The 15,000-nt window shown below is 38.4% G+C and overlaps 1 protein-coding gene across 2 annotated transcripts in view; it reads left to right on the top strand.

Annotated features, from left to right (window-relative positions):
* LOC115215608 (intraflagellar transport protein 88 homolog) overlaps nt 1-15,000 on the top strand; it is a 149,345-nt gene that overhangs the window by 92,782 nt on the left and 41,563 nt on the right. For both annotated transcript variants that reach the window (XR_005000679.1, XM_029784830.2), the window contains exons 18-21: nt 1,054-1,092; nt 2,596-2,707; nt 7,761-7,876; nt 10,796-10,914. Coding sequence is in view for 1 of the 2 variants with exons in the window: in XM_029784830.2 (XP_029640690.1) it covers nt 1,054-1,092; nt 2,596-2,707; nt 7,761-7,876; nt 10,796-10,914 (386 nt within the window). In the remaining variant the exon portion in view is untranslated. The remainder of the gene's footprint in view (nt 1-1,053; nt 1,093-2,595; nt 2,708-7,760; nt 7,877-10,795; nt 10,915-15,000) is intronic.

The following is a 15,000-nucleotide window of genomic DNA, read 5'->3' as shown; positions in this document are numbered from 1 at the left end:
AGTAATACACACAAATGCATTTCACACACACGCACACACACACACACATACATAAAAAGTAAAAGGGGTTAATAATTCCTATCAGATAGCAATAAAGCACTCATTGTTAAACGAATATTGTTAACTATAGCAAACAATCAGATACTAGTAAATGCAAGTAGGTTAATCTTCATATATGACAAGTAAATCTAAATAATGCTTAGAAGAATTTCAAGAAGATTGGAGTATAAGACAACAAGAATAAGAATGAAGAAAATCGCAACTTTAATTAATGATTACAACATACATTACAGATGATCGTTTCTTTTGTGGTGCCAGCATATTTAGATACTTTACAGAGTGTACTGGGTACTGTTACATAGCACCAACACAGGTGCTTTTTACATGGCACCAGCACTTACAAGTCCACAAGATTAGGGATGCTTGGTTAGAGAGGGTTGCAAAGGATACTAAGTTTAATATTCCTAAATGTGTTTTAGAATTTGTTGTACATGTTGTATAACCTCTAAGTCAGTCCTCATCAAATAGACTTATGATAGCATTTTTGCTATGACCTACCTATTTTTTTATTATGTAAACATTATTCAAAAACAATTATTTGAAAAATTTTATTTGAATGGAAAATTGTATTTATGAAAATTATTCAAAAGGACAATTATACAAAATGTTATTTATTATAAATTTTTTATTTTATTTAAACAAAAATGATAAAATTAAAAATCAAGTAGCAAATGATATTTATTTTGAATTGCTTTTTTTCGAAAAACTGTATTCGGACAATTGTTTTCAAACAAACTCCAAATGTATTTTTTTAAGAATTAGTACAACTTTGGACTACAAAATCCAATGTTCACTTTCCTTTATGTTGGTAATTTTTGACTGGTGGAGATTTCACTACTACTTCTAGCAGTTTAAGCAACTATATAATGGTTCCCTAGTTGATTCCAATTGTTTTAGATATAAAGGTAGTAGCAGAATGGTCTCTGACAGTTCTCTCAATCTTTTATTGTTTATGAAAGGGAGATATTTCTTTCCTTAAATCCATTTTGCCAGAAATGATCAACTAGATGAAAAAGTACAGGCAAAGGAATGGTAAGCATTCAGTTATTATTTTTTTTGCGTTCATTTTTGTTTTTAGTTATTTTCTTAAAAGCTTATTAACTTAACCACCTGAATGAGATTCTTATATGATTCTCATCACACAAGGTCTTAATCATGTCCTGTTTTATCATACATCAGCATTCTGAGGCATGCAAGAGAACAGATTTGGTTTTCCTCTTTAACAGAGTCCAGTCTTAACCAGGATACTGTATTATCAGGACTTTCAGATTGACTGATGTCTTTACAGATGTCCCATGAGTTTTGTGTGGATGTCCATTTCTGCCTTATTGACTTTGCTGGTAAGGCTTCTCACATATATAACTGCCCCCCCCCCTTCCTCACCACACACACACATAGCCTAGTGACTCACTATTGACAGTGATAGATGCAAGGTTATTGTTGGAGTTTATGTACGTGGCTTGCAGTTTTGAAGTATTGATGTTAAAATTTGTCTGCTTTATTCAGCCTATCAGTTTTCTCTAGTGGAACATCGCTTTTTGGGGAGAGGGCTTCCAGGTCATCCACAATGTCAAGCTTTTCTAAATGAGGTAAAAGTATCCACTGGATGCCACTATGTTTATCTGATGTGATCTTACACATGATTCAGTCAATGGTAACTAGGAAGAAAATGGGAGAGATGATACAGATTTCCTCACATGACAGATTCCATTGAAAACTAATCAAAGGATATCAGGTTTTTGTTGTTTATAGAACTGATTTATCAAGGTGACAATCTTGTCAGAGATTCTCTCAGTTTCTTCTGAAAGATCTTCCTGGGCACTTCAAGATCTTTATGAGAGACTCCCTGTGCAGTGTTGAGATGCCCAGGAAGTCTGTTTCAATTTGTTTCTCTGTGCACCTTGAAGTCTTATGCAGTGTCTCCTTGTAAAGCTCAAAATCTTCTAGAGAATCTCTCTGTACTCCTCAAGATCATCTGGAAGGTGTCCCTGTGCACTTTGAGATCTTTTGAAGGGTCTCCCTGTACATTTCAACATCTTCTGTTGGGTCTTCCTGTTTACCTCAAGATCTTTTGGAGGGGTCCTCATGCATCTCAAGATTATCCTACAGTCGATCCCAGGACTTATTCTTTCTAAGCCTAGTACTTATTCTATCGGTCTCTTTTGCCAAACCACTAAGTTACAGGGACGTAAACACACTAGCATCGGTTAACAAGCAATGTTGGGGAGACAAACCCAGACACACAAACATATACAGACATATGCATATACATTTATATATATATATATATATATATATATACATATATATGACGGGCTTCTTTCAGTTTCCGTCTACCAAATCCACTCACAAGGCTTTGGTCGGCCCAAGGCTATAGTAGAAGACACTTGCCCAAGGTGCCACACAGTGGGACTGAACCCAGAACCATGTGGTTGGTAAGCAAGCTACTTACCACACAGCCACTCCTACACCAGTTAAATGTTTAACAATTAATTCATAAATGTATATGTTGGTATGTGTTTGCTGTTGTTGTAGGTTTATGCAGTTGATTGGTGTAGTTGCAACAGACCCTGATATTCTCTGCCGCCTTGGCCAGTTTTATGACAATGAAGAGGATAAGACATCGGCTTTCCAGTATTACTTTGATGTGAGTTACTAACCCATTATTACTTTCACTTGTTGCTGTTTTTGATAATGATGATGATGGTGGTGGTGGTGGTGCTTATGATTGTTTGAAAAACATAAGAAGTAAAGCCAGTTTTCCTGTTACGTGGATGACTAAAAGAGCCTGCATGGCACAATAAAAAAAAAGAAAAGAAAAAGGAGCAAAGTTCTTCTGTGTTAATAATGTTAAAATGGATGAAGAATAAAGTAGTATAAAGCGAAACAAAGTAAAAAAAAAACAAATAAAAGCCACATTCTTCTGAAAATAGATAATTCTTTAGAAAAATATTATGATGAGGAGTGGATAATGGTAACTATAACAAGGATGAGGGTTATGATGATGATAATGGTGGTGTTTTGGTGGTGATGATGTCAAAGATGATAATAGCGGCAGCCTTGATGGTGATGATGATAACTGATGAAAGTGACAATGACGGTGATAAGGATGATGGTGATGATAATGGCAACAACAGTGGTAGTGATGATAATGTTGTTTTTGTTGTTGTGTGAGAGGTTGATCTGATTATTTTTATGGAAAAAAATTTTCAATTGTTTTCCTTTTTAAAGTTTTGCTTCTGTATTGCAAATGTTCTGTGCCTTTGACATTCACTTCTGTTTTGCAATAATCCTTTCTACTAATAGGCATAAGGCCTGAAATTTTGTGGGAGGAGGTTAATCGATTACATTGACCCCAGTACTCAACTGGTACTTAATTCATCGACCCTGAAAGGATGAAAAGCGAAGCTAACCTCGGCAGAATTTAAACTCAGAGCTCAAAGCCTGATGAGATGTTGTTAAGCATTCTTCCATATTTTGGCACAAGGCCTGCAGTTTTAAAGGGACGGGGAAGTTTATTGCTTGAGCCTCAGTGCTCAACTGGTACTTGTTTTATCAACCCCTCCAAACAGATGTAAAACAAAGCCAACTTCAGTTGATTTTGAACTTAAAATGCTGCTAAGCATTTTGTCTGACCTGCTAATGATTCTGCCAGCTCACTGCCTTCTGTTTTGCAGTAGCACTGGGTTATAATACCCCACCCCCCATACATAGTCTATAACTTGCTCCAAAAGAATTTGTGTTTTTTCTTTCTTTTTTTTTTTAATTATGGAATAGGTGCTGACATGGCTGTGTGGTAAGAAGCTTACTTCCCAATCACATGGTTCCTGGTTTGGTCCCACTGCGTGGCACCTTGGACAAGTGTCTTGTGAGTGAATCTGGTAGGCAGAAACTGAAAGAAGCCCATCGTGTGTGTGTGTGTGTGTATATATATATATATATATATATATATACATATATATATATATATAGAGAGAGAGAGAGATAGATTGATAGATAGACAGACAGACAGACATATATGTGTATGTCTTTGGTTTATCCAGTGTCATCTCTTTGTTGCTCTTACCACTCTATTCTCATAGCATCGTGTTCTGGACCATGTATATATTGATTTCTACACCAAATTTTGCATCAACACACTCTTTCTTGTACCTCTCTCTGACCCTCTCTTTTTTCTCTCTCTCTCTTTCTTCCCCTCTCTTACTGGGTAACCATGTACTTCCTCTATAGCAAGACACCTATTTCTGCCTCTCTATTTCTCTGTTACACTCTAACCTTTCATCATCTGATACTGGATCACCTCCTCTAATGCCCACCTCTGTTGTGGCCAGACACCTGCTTCTGTTTCTCTGTCTCTTTGTCGTACTTTAACCTTTCATCCTCTAACACAAGTTCCCCTCTTCAAATACCCCTGCCCATATCACACTTCCTTGTCTTGCAAGTTACTTGGTTACCCTGTCAGTGATGGGGTCACATTAAAAGCACCCAGTCCACATTTTTAACCTGGTTGGCATTTGGAAGGGCATCCAGCTGTGGAATCCCTACTAAAACAGATAAAGTAGCCTAGGGTAGTTTTCTACCTAGCCAGTTCCTGTCATCCGTCCTACCCATGCATGCATAGAAGATGGACATTAAATGATGATGATGATGATATATAATATATATATATATATATATATGTGTGTGTGTGTGTGTGTATATATATATGTATGTATGTATGTATGTATGTATGTATGTATAGATACATACACACACATATATATATATATGTATATATAAATTCACAGGCACACAAAGCATTTTTCTGAGTATATGATTATCAAAAACACTCACATACATATCACACACGCACGCACACACACACACACACACACACACACCCTATCTCCCAAATATCAGCTCTTACATAGTTGTGTGGATGTTGATGCATACTTGTGTAAACAACATTCTATTTACTTTGAAATTTCTTTTTCTATTGTTTTATCTAAATTTTCTGTGTGTTTTTTTTTTTTTAATTACGTTCATAGATTCTTGTATACAGGCTCTTTGTTGTTCAACAATGTGGCCTTTATAAAAATTGCTATGAGCCATGAAGATGTTTAGTAAATTAAAAACTCGTTTGGTTTTCTTGTCTTTTCATTGGTGGGAGGGCTCTGCATAACATGCAATATTTGATGGTATTTGGGGCTCTAACTTTTATTATTGCACTTCCTGGCTAAGAAGTTTGCTTCCCAGCCACATGGTTTCAGGTTTCGTCCCACTGTGTGGTGCCTTGAGTAACAGTCATCTACCATAACCTTGGGTCGACCAAAGCCTTGTGAGTAAATTTGGCAGATCAGAAATAAAAGATGCCTGTTGTATATATATATATCACCATCATTTTAACGTCCACTATCCTATGCTCACATGGGTCAGATGGAATTAATTGAGGCAGATTTTTTTCTACGGTTGGATGCCCTTTTTATTGTCAACCCTCACCTGTTTCCAAGCAAGATAATATTTCCCCATGACCGGATATGTTTTCATGGTATCAGCAGTGACAGCTGTAGCAGCAGTATGAGTGGTGACAACAACAGTAGCAGTGGCAATGGTGGCTGTTTTGTTGTTGTTGCTGCTGTTGTTTTTGGTATCCCAATATGTATTTCTTTACTACCCACAAGAGGCTAAACACAGAGAGGACAAACAAGGACAGACAGACAGATTAAGTCGATTATATCGACCCCAGTGCGTAACGTACTTAATTTATCGACCCCGAAAGGATGAAAGGCAAAGTCGACCTCGGCGGAATTTGAACTTAGAACATAGCGGCAGATGAAATACTGCTAAGCATTTTGCCCGGCGCGCTAACGTTTCTGCCAGCTCACCGCCCTTTGTTGTCCCGATATTACTGAATACCACTAAGGCAGTTAGCTGGCAGAATCGTTAACAAGCTGAGCAAAATGTTTAATGGAATTTTGTTCATCTCTATACTCTGAGTTCGAATTCTGCTGAGATCAACTTTGCCTTTCATCCTTTCAGGGTCGATAAATTTAAGTACCAGTTATGCACTGGGGGTCGATTTAATCGACTTATCACCTCTCCCAAACTTTTTAGCCTTGATACCAATATTACTGAATACCACTAATGAAGTTATGTATAGTAAAGTGTTGGGCTGAGTCTGTACCAGTCTTTAGTAGTTTCAGCCTCTCTGTTTTGAGTTTTGAAAAAAAACATGGCCAGGTTTGCAAAACATAGTTATAATGTTGTTGTTGTTATTGCTTTGATGATGTAGTTGTTTTTTTTTATTCAAATATGTTTTTTTTTCATCTGTTTCGTTTTTCTTTCAAAATTTGCAAAATTTAGCCAACTCTCCTATAATGAAGATAAAAAATACCAGCTCAACAATTACATATTCAAATCAAGCAAGTGTTTACCTATGTTTCAGGGAAAGACCCATAATTCTTCCCTTCTCTTCTTCTTATCAGAGTGGGAAGGAAATAGGCACCAGGCTTTTGCAGGGAGTAAAACTACCTCTCTCATGTCTCAGCCCTAAGTCTATTGATTCCTTATTCTCTATGAAAATATTGGTTTCAAAATATTGGCAGAAAGCCAGCAATTTCAGAAGTGAGTAAGTCAATTACATCAGCCCCACTGCTCAATTGATACATATTTTATTGGCCCTGAAGGGCGAGAGGCAAAGTTTACCTCAGTGGAATTTGAACTCAGAATGTAAAGACAGATGAAATGCCACTAAGCATTTTGCCCGGCATGCTGGTGGCATGTAAAAAGCACCCAGCACTCTTTGTTAAGTGATTGGCATTAGGAAGGGCATCCAGCCATAGAAACCATGCCACAACAACTGGTGTCTGGGCAGCTCCCTTCTAGCCAGTTCCGTGTCAGCCCATCCAACCCATGACAGCATGGAAATCAGATGTTAAACAACGAGGATTTAAATTGATAGGATCGACTTAACATTCAACTGTTACTTATTTTAGTGACCCTAAAGGACAAAAGACAAAGTTGACCTCAGCAGAATTTGAACTCAAAACGTAAAGATGGACGAAATGCTGCTAAACATTTTACCCAGCATGCTTATGATTCTGTCAGCTCACCACCTTTATTAAAATATTGATTTCAAATTTAAGCACAAGGCCAGCAAGATTGAGGGAGGTGGCAAGTTGATTACCTTGACCCCAGTGCTCAACTGTACTTATTTTATCCACCCTAAAAGGATGAAAGTGGAGGCGCGTGGCTTAGTGGTTAGGGTGCCAAGCATCTTGATCATAAGATTGTGGTCTTGATTCCTGGACAGGGCGACACATTGTGTTCTTGAGCAAAACATTTAATTTCACATTGCTCCAGTCCACTCAGCTGGCAAAAATGAGTAACACTGCGATGGACTGGCGTACCATCCAGCAGGGGAACACATACGCAATTGAAACCAGGAAACTGGGCCCATGAGCCTGGCTAGGCTTTAAAAGGGTGCATTTATTATTTTTTATTTATTTAAAAGGATGAATGGTAAAGTTGACTTGCCAGAATTTAAACTTAAAATGTAAAGATGGACAAAATACCACCACTAAGCATTTTGCCTGGTGTGCTAATGATTCTGCCAGCTCACCATCCTATTCTTTATGAGAATATTAATGTAATATTTTAACTGTTTTCAAAATGCAGAAATTTATGCAAAATATTTTTTTTTCTCCTATTTTTAATTGCAGTCTTATCGTTACTTTCCATCTAACATCCCGGTAATTGAATGGCTCGGATTATATTACATTGAATCGCAGTTCCCAGAGAAAGCAGTGCAGTACTTTGAGAGAGCGGCTATTGTCCAGTAAGCATTTCCTGTTGATTTAACATTTCTATCCAGTTTAAATCAGTGAGAGAGTTTCTGAAAACAACCATTGAGAAAGCTGGGGGAAGAATGTTTTGCAAAAACTTGAGATGGGTTGCATACAAGAGATAGTGGAACAATGTTTTACACATGTCAGTGCAAGGGTATACACAAGAGAGTAACAGGTATGGAGGAGGGATACAAGCAATAAAGGAGATGCAGATGTGGCTCTGTTACTGAGAATCTTGGTTCTGGGTTCAGTCCCACTGCATGGCACCTTAAGCAAGTGTCTTCTACTCTAGCTCCAGTCCGATCAAAGCCTTGGCAGTAAATTTGGTTCATGGGAGCTAAAAGTAACCTGTGTTTGTGTCTCCTTTTTCTTGACATCATAGCTCTTAGTTATAGATCAGCATCACCATCATGTGCTGATGCATGGCTTAGTGGTTGGGGGATTGGATTCATCATTGTAAGATTGTGGTTTCGATCCCTGGACCAGGTGATGCATTGTGTTCTTGAGGACAACACTTCATTTAATGTTGATTCCACAGTCTACTCAGCTGGTATAAACGGGTAATCCTGCAACAGACCAATGTCCTGTCCCAGGAGGAATAGAATAAACCCACCAGAGAAACCAGGAAACCAACTTTTTGCTCCTTACAGAGCCATTATGGTCTAACCATCACCATCATCATCATACAAGCAGAGTTGTTCATTTCTAGTCTTCCGTGAAAAACATGTCTGGTTACAAGGGAAATATCACCTTGCTTAGAAAGAGGTGAGAGTTGGCAACAGGAAGGGCGTCCTGCTATAGGAAATCTGCCTCAACAAATTCTGTCTGACCCATGCAAGAATGGAAAAGTGGACATTAGAACAAAGATGATGATGATGATGATGATTAATAGGTGATGATGATGAATAGATGTGGTTGAATAGAGGATGATGATGGTGATGATGAATATAAATAGAGGTTGGAGATGAATAGAGGATGAGGATGATGATAAGGATAATGAATAGAGGATGAGGAGTTGTATGCAGGAGATAGTGGAAGAATGTTCCACAGAGTCAAATGAGGTGTACACAAGAGAGTATAGGATGAGTCGGTTGTACACAGATGATAGTAAAAATAGAGGAATATTTTACACAATCAAGTTTTGAGTGTGTATAAGAGAGGGAGAGAGTGGAGGACGATGGGGGTGCAAACAAAAGATAGTGTATAATTAAGTGTGTCTCTTCGAGAGAGATTAAAACATACAGGGTGTATACAAAAGAATTTGGAGGATGAGGGTTTGAACTCAAGAGATAATAGAAGAATGTTTGTAAACAAACCTGTGAGGTGGTCATATACAAGAAAGATTGGAGGGGAAGAGGGTATATACAAAAGATAGTGGAGGTATAGGGGTGTAATCAAGAGATGGCAGATAAGGGGCGCATAGGTGCAGGAGTGGCTGTGTGGTAAGTAGCTTCCTTACCAATCACATGGTTCTGGGTTCAGTCCCACTGTGTAGCACCTTGGGCAAGTGTCTTCTGCTATAGCCTTGGGCCGACCAAAGCCTTGTGAGTGGATTTGGTAGATGGAAACTGAAAGAAGCCTGTCGTATATATGTATATATATATATGTGTGTGTGTGTATGTTTGTGTGTCTGTGTTTGTCCCCCCAACATCACTTGACAACCGATGCTGGTGTGTTTACGTCTCTGTAACTTAGCGGTTCAGCAAAAGAGACCTATAGAATAAGTACTAGGCTTACAAAGAATAAGCCCTGGGGTCGATTTGCTCGACTAAAGGCGGTGCTCCAGCATGGCCTCAGTCAAATGACTGAAACAAGTAAAAGAGTAAAAAGAGAGTGAGTATACAAGACAGCATGGAGGAATGTTTTACACAAAACAGTGAGTGGGGTGTATAAGAGAGTGAGTGGAGGTATACTGTATGCAAACCAGTGAGAGGATGTATTCAACTGTGGAGAAATGTTTTACACTAGCCAGTGATGGGGTGTTTACAAGAACTGGTGGAAGAAATTTGGACACAAACCAGTGAAGTGTATATATTGCTTAACCAGTGAAGTGTTTATATTGCTTAACCAGTGAAGTGTATATATTGCTTAACTAGTGAAGTGTATATATTGCTTAACACTGAAACAAAATCTCTCGTGGAAGCGTCATCCAACCAAAATGCAAATGTATGGGAAACTACCACCTGTATCATCTCTTGTGAAAGGTAGGAGAGTCCAGTTTGCTGGACATTGTTGTAGAGCTGAAAACGAGGCAATTTCTACTCTTCTCGTCTGGAAGCCATCTACTTGCAATACCAGAGGGCGCACACTCTCCTACCCTGATGTAATCTCCAGGGATACAGGCATCCAGCAACAGGACCTCCGTAATGCCATGATGGACCGTGAAGTCTGGCGTAGCATGGTAAATTCCATTGTCTTGACCACGGTCGAACAATGATGACAATGATGATGAGGTGAGGTCCTTGCTTGCAAAAGGCCAGGGCTTCAGAGTTTGGAGAAAAAAGATACAGCTGTAAATTCTTCAGTCAGCATACTGAGTCTAGAGACAAGGTAACTTGAATTTGAATGCTGACCAGGTTGTGGAAACAGTTGTAGTTTAACTCCAGTCCTATGATAAGAAGTGTTTCAAACATAACATATTCCATATTCTTCTCATGGATAATGTATCTAAGACAACATTATCTAATGTGTTCGTTCATTTTTAAGATGCTAGAGTATCAATTGAAGAATTCATCTGCTATTTTTCACAACTTGAGTACCCGCATAGAGGTTTTCTCATTGGCTTGAATGACAGATAATTTCTAGAGGTATAATAACAAAAGAGGAAAAATAAACTATTGGGAATGGTCTTTGCAAATGATATATATATAGTATGTCAGTACAGTCTTCGATGAAACTGTTTCTTTCAGACCTAATGAGATAAAGTGGCAGCTGATGGTGGCCAGCTGTTTCCGAAGAAGTGGCAACTACCAACAAGCACTTGACACTTACCGGAAGGTTCACAAGAAATTTCCTGACAATGTTGAATGTAAGTTGATTTTATCAATTTAAATCATAATCATCATCGTTTAACGTCCACTTTCCATGCTGGCATTGTTTGACATGGAGCTGGCTAGCAGGAGGCTGTCCAAAGTCCAGTTGTTTGTTGTGGCATAGTTTCTATGGCTGGAAACCCTTCCTAACGCCAACCACTTAACAGAGTGTGCTTAGGTGCTTTCTACGTGCCACCAGCACCGGTGCATCGATGCAGCACCGGCATGGGTGTGCTTACGCAGCACTGGCATGGGTGCATTAATGCAGCACTTACACCTGAAAGGACAAGCCTGTATATGTGGAAGACAGCGATTCTACTTAGCTTGATGAATTTTATCAAGTATAGCAAATTACCACAGATTTTTTTTTATAGCTAAATCAGAAGGGTAAAGGTAACACCAGTGATGTTTTTGCAAGAACTCAAAGATTGCTAGGGAGGGAAGAACAAAGAAACCAGAGTCCTGGTTCTAATAATTACAATAGAGGGATCTCTTCTTGAACAGTTTATATAATCTACTTTCTTAACGAATACTTTCATGCCAGTGCCGCATAAAATGCACCTGTGCTGGTCCCATGTATAAAAATCACCGTCGCTGGTGTCATGTATAAAGCACCGCTGCCAGTGCCATTTATTGGCACTGGTGCTGGTGCCATGTAAAAAGCACCTAGTACACCATATAAAGTAGTTGGCTTTAGGAAAGGCATCCAAGCATAGAAACCATGCCGAAACAGACAATTAAAGCTGTATGCAGCTCTCCAACTGGCCAACTCCTGTCAACCCATGTCAGCATGGAAAAAAAAAGAATGATGATGATGACAGTGATGATGGTGATGGTGGTAGTGATGATGACTATGATGATGAGGATGATGATAATGATGATACTCTTGGGCCCATTGGACCTTGTTAAACCACCCAACCAATACCAGTATATAACATGGATGTTAGATAATGTTGATAATGATGATACAGCTTCCTTGTACCCTCATTTCTTGAAAGAGCACCATTGTGACATATGGTGGCATGTCTTGGGCATTTTAAATCTAACAGAGCCCATCCCTCTCCAGGTCTGAACACTTGGTTCACCTGTGCCTTTGTTGAGTACCTGTAAATTACTAAACCCCTTTGTGAAAAAAATAACTTTATACTTCAAGAAGTTTACTATTATTAATAACAGCAATGTCAGTTTGGTAATGTATGCTGAGAAATCATTCTTTTATCTGAGCCTTGCTTATGGCTCCTAAAAAGGAAAATAATGGGACACATAATGTTATCATAATAAGTTACAGTGGAGTTTGAGATATGCAAGCTGAGTGAGTTTGCATAATTTAGACACACATAGAAACACATTCTGTCTCTAAATCAACGAATGTTTGGTTTTGCAGTTCTATATTTAAGAGATGAGGAATTATGTACATTATTTGTATTTGACGAATATTTGTCCTCATTTTGTTTGTTAGGAATGAGAACCCAGGTTCCTAATTTCCCCAAGACATCTGATGAAGTCTGGAGGGTATATCAGCTGAAACGTTGTGTTAATAACAAGCAAGATGAGGACAAATATCTGCCAAATGTAAATAATGTTTGGTTTTGGTAGGCCTAAACATTCCCTATCACTTAAATGGTCTCAATCAGGTTTACATAACCAAATTTATCCAGAGCTAAACAACGACAACTACAAGATCTTCAACACAAATAATCTAAAAGATATCTTTAGCTGTTTATTTTTATTACTGTCATTAGGTATCACTATGAATTTTCAAAAATATCTAAATGTAATTTCTTCTGTACTTTTTATTGAAGACATCTAAAGACAAACATTTTGACACCTTATCTGTGAAATTTGGATGAATATTTTAGGAAATATGATAATTTGAATGGGCAGCAAATTGGTCAAAATCTTACCTAATTGACATAAATGAATAATTAGCCACATTTGTCATGTCATGTCTTTCAAACTGAGATGATAATTATCTTCAAATTACACAAGTTAATTGTAGCCATGGTGTAGCAGTTAACTATTTGTTGCAGGCTCTTAGGAAGCTTTTTTTTTGACAATTTTTTAAATATCTATGTAAAGCCTATTTTGTTAAGTTTAACAAACAGTTTATTTTGTGATGTTTTCAGACTTAGCTTAATCCAAAAGAACAAGCCATAGAGACTTGTGTTTTTGGCAAATTTGTAATAGGTATAGAACTAAATAAAGCCTGAGATTTTGGGACATGACACCATTTCAATAGAATTTTAATGGACTATTAAAAATGGATATAAATGGTGGAGCTTTGGATCAGGACACCCACATAGTTTGGATTTTCATCATTTTGATGGGGATTTTTCCAATATTTTTTCATCATGGTCTTGGAAATAATGGAAAGAAGCTTTTTATGAAAAAAATTTTTGAAAATATATATGCATGGGCAAGTGTCTTGGGCAAGTGTCTTGTACTATAGCCTCGGGCTGACCAAAGCCTTGTAAGTAGATTTGGTAGATAGAAGCCGAAAGAAGCCTGTCATATATATGTATATGTCTGTGTGTGTGTGTCTTTGTGTCTGTGTTTATTCCCCCATCATCACTTAGCAACTGGTGTTGGTGTGTTTACGTCGCCATAACTGAGCAGTTTGGCAAAAGGGAACTGATAGAATAAGTAGTAGGCTTTGAAGAAAATAAGTCCTGTGTTGGTTTGTTTGACTAAAACCCTGCAATGCAATGCTCCAGCATGGCCACACTTAAATGATTGAAACAAGTACAAGAATAAAAGAATATGTACAATAGGCTTCTTTCAGCTTCCGTCTACCAAATACACTTACAAGGCTTTGGTTAGCCCAAAGCTGTAGTTGAAGACACTTGACCAAGGTGCAACACAGTGGGACTGAACCAAGAAGCATGTGGTTGAGAAGCAAGCTTCTTACCACACAGCCATACCTGCACCTTATCTTTCTTTATCTTTATCTAGTTTCAGCTCACGAGCTGTGGCCATGCTGGGGCACCGCCATTAGACGCCAACCCCCACTTGTTGCCAAGCGAAGTAGTTTTTCCCTCTCTCTCGGAGAGGCACTGAGCAGCTATACGCACACATACACACACGGCAGTAACTCCCACCTACCGAATTCAATCACAAAGCTCCGGTCGACTCAGGGCTATAGCGGAAGACACCTGCCCAAAGTGCCACACAGTGGGACTGAACCCGAAACCATGTAGCTAGGAAGCAAGCTCCCCAACCACACAGCCATGCCCGCACCTAATTTATATATTTTTTTTTAAATCTGCACAGATGTGCCATGACACTCTGTGTCACACTGTCTAGTAGCCACTGCTTTACATCCAGCACATGAGCAGTGTTCACGACTACTAGCTCCTAAAAAGCAATGGCTTATTGAAGTGAATCATCATATTTCCATCAGGATAGAATTATCAAACAGAAGGAGGCTTTGTGTGATGAGAAACAAATCAAGCACCAGATAAAACAGAAACTAAACAAAACAGGAAAAAAATACAAGAAAGGAAACTTAAGCCCTTTATACTGTTTCAGCACCATATAACATGATTATCTTTAGTTTAGCTCTGCCCTCTGATAGAAATCTCCCTGCAGACTTGGTTGAGCTGCTGGTTGATCAGATAAACAAAGTCAAATCCGCTAGGTTTATGTAGGTTACCTAACTTCGTTGTCACCACCACCACCACCACTATGATCATCACTATGATCATCACTATCATCACCACCACCACCACCACCACCACCATCATCATCATCATCACCACTGTCACTGCGATCATCATCACTGTCATCACCACGATCATTGCCATTATCATCATCACTACCATCATCATTACCATTACCATCGTCATCATTATCACCATCATCATTGTCGCTATCATCAATATAGTCAAAACTCATCATTATCATTGTTACCATCATCTCCATCATCATCATCATCATCATCACCACCACCACTACCACCACCACCACCACCATCATCATCATCAACACTAGCATCATCATAACTGTCATAGTTAACATTATTCTCTTCTTTATCATATCCATCATCATCATTGAATTTTTACTAAGAATTATCTATTTTCAGC

This window comes from Octopus sinensis, linkage group LG9 (genome assembly GCF_006345805.1).
Source record: "Octopus sinensis linkage group LG9, ASM634580v1, whole genome shotgun sequence".
In the NCBI taxonomy this organism is placed as follows: Eukaryota; Metazoa; Mollusca; class Cephalopoda; order Octopoda; family Octopodidae; genus Octopus; species Octopus sinensis.
This window is presented reverse-complemented; position numbering and strand designations above follow the sequence as displayed.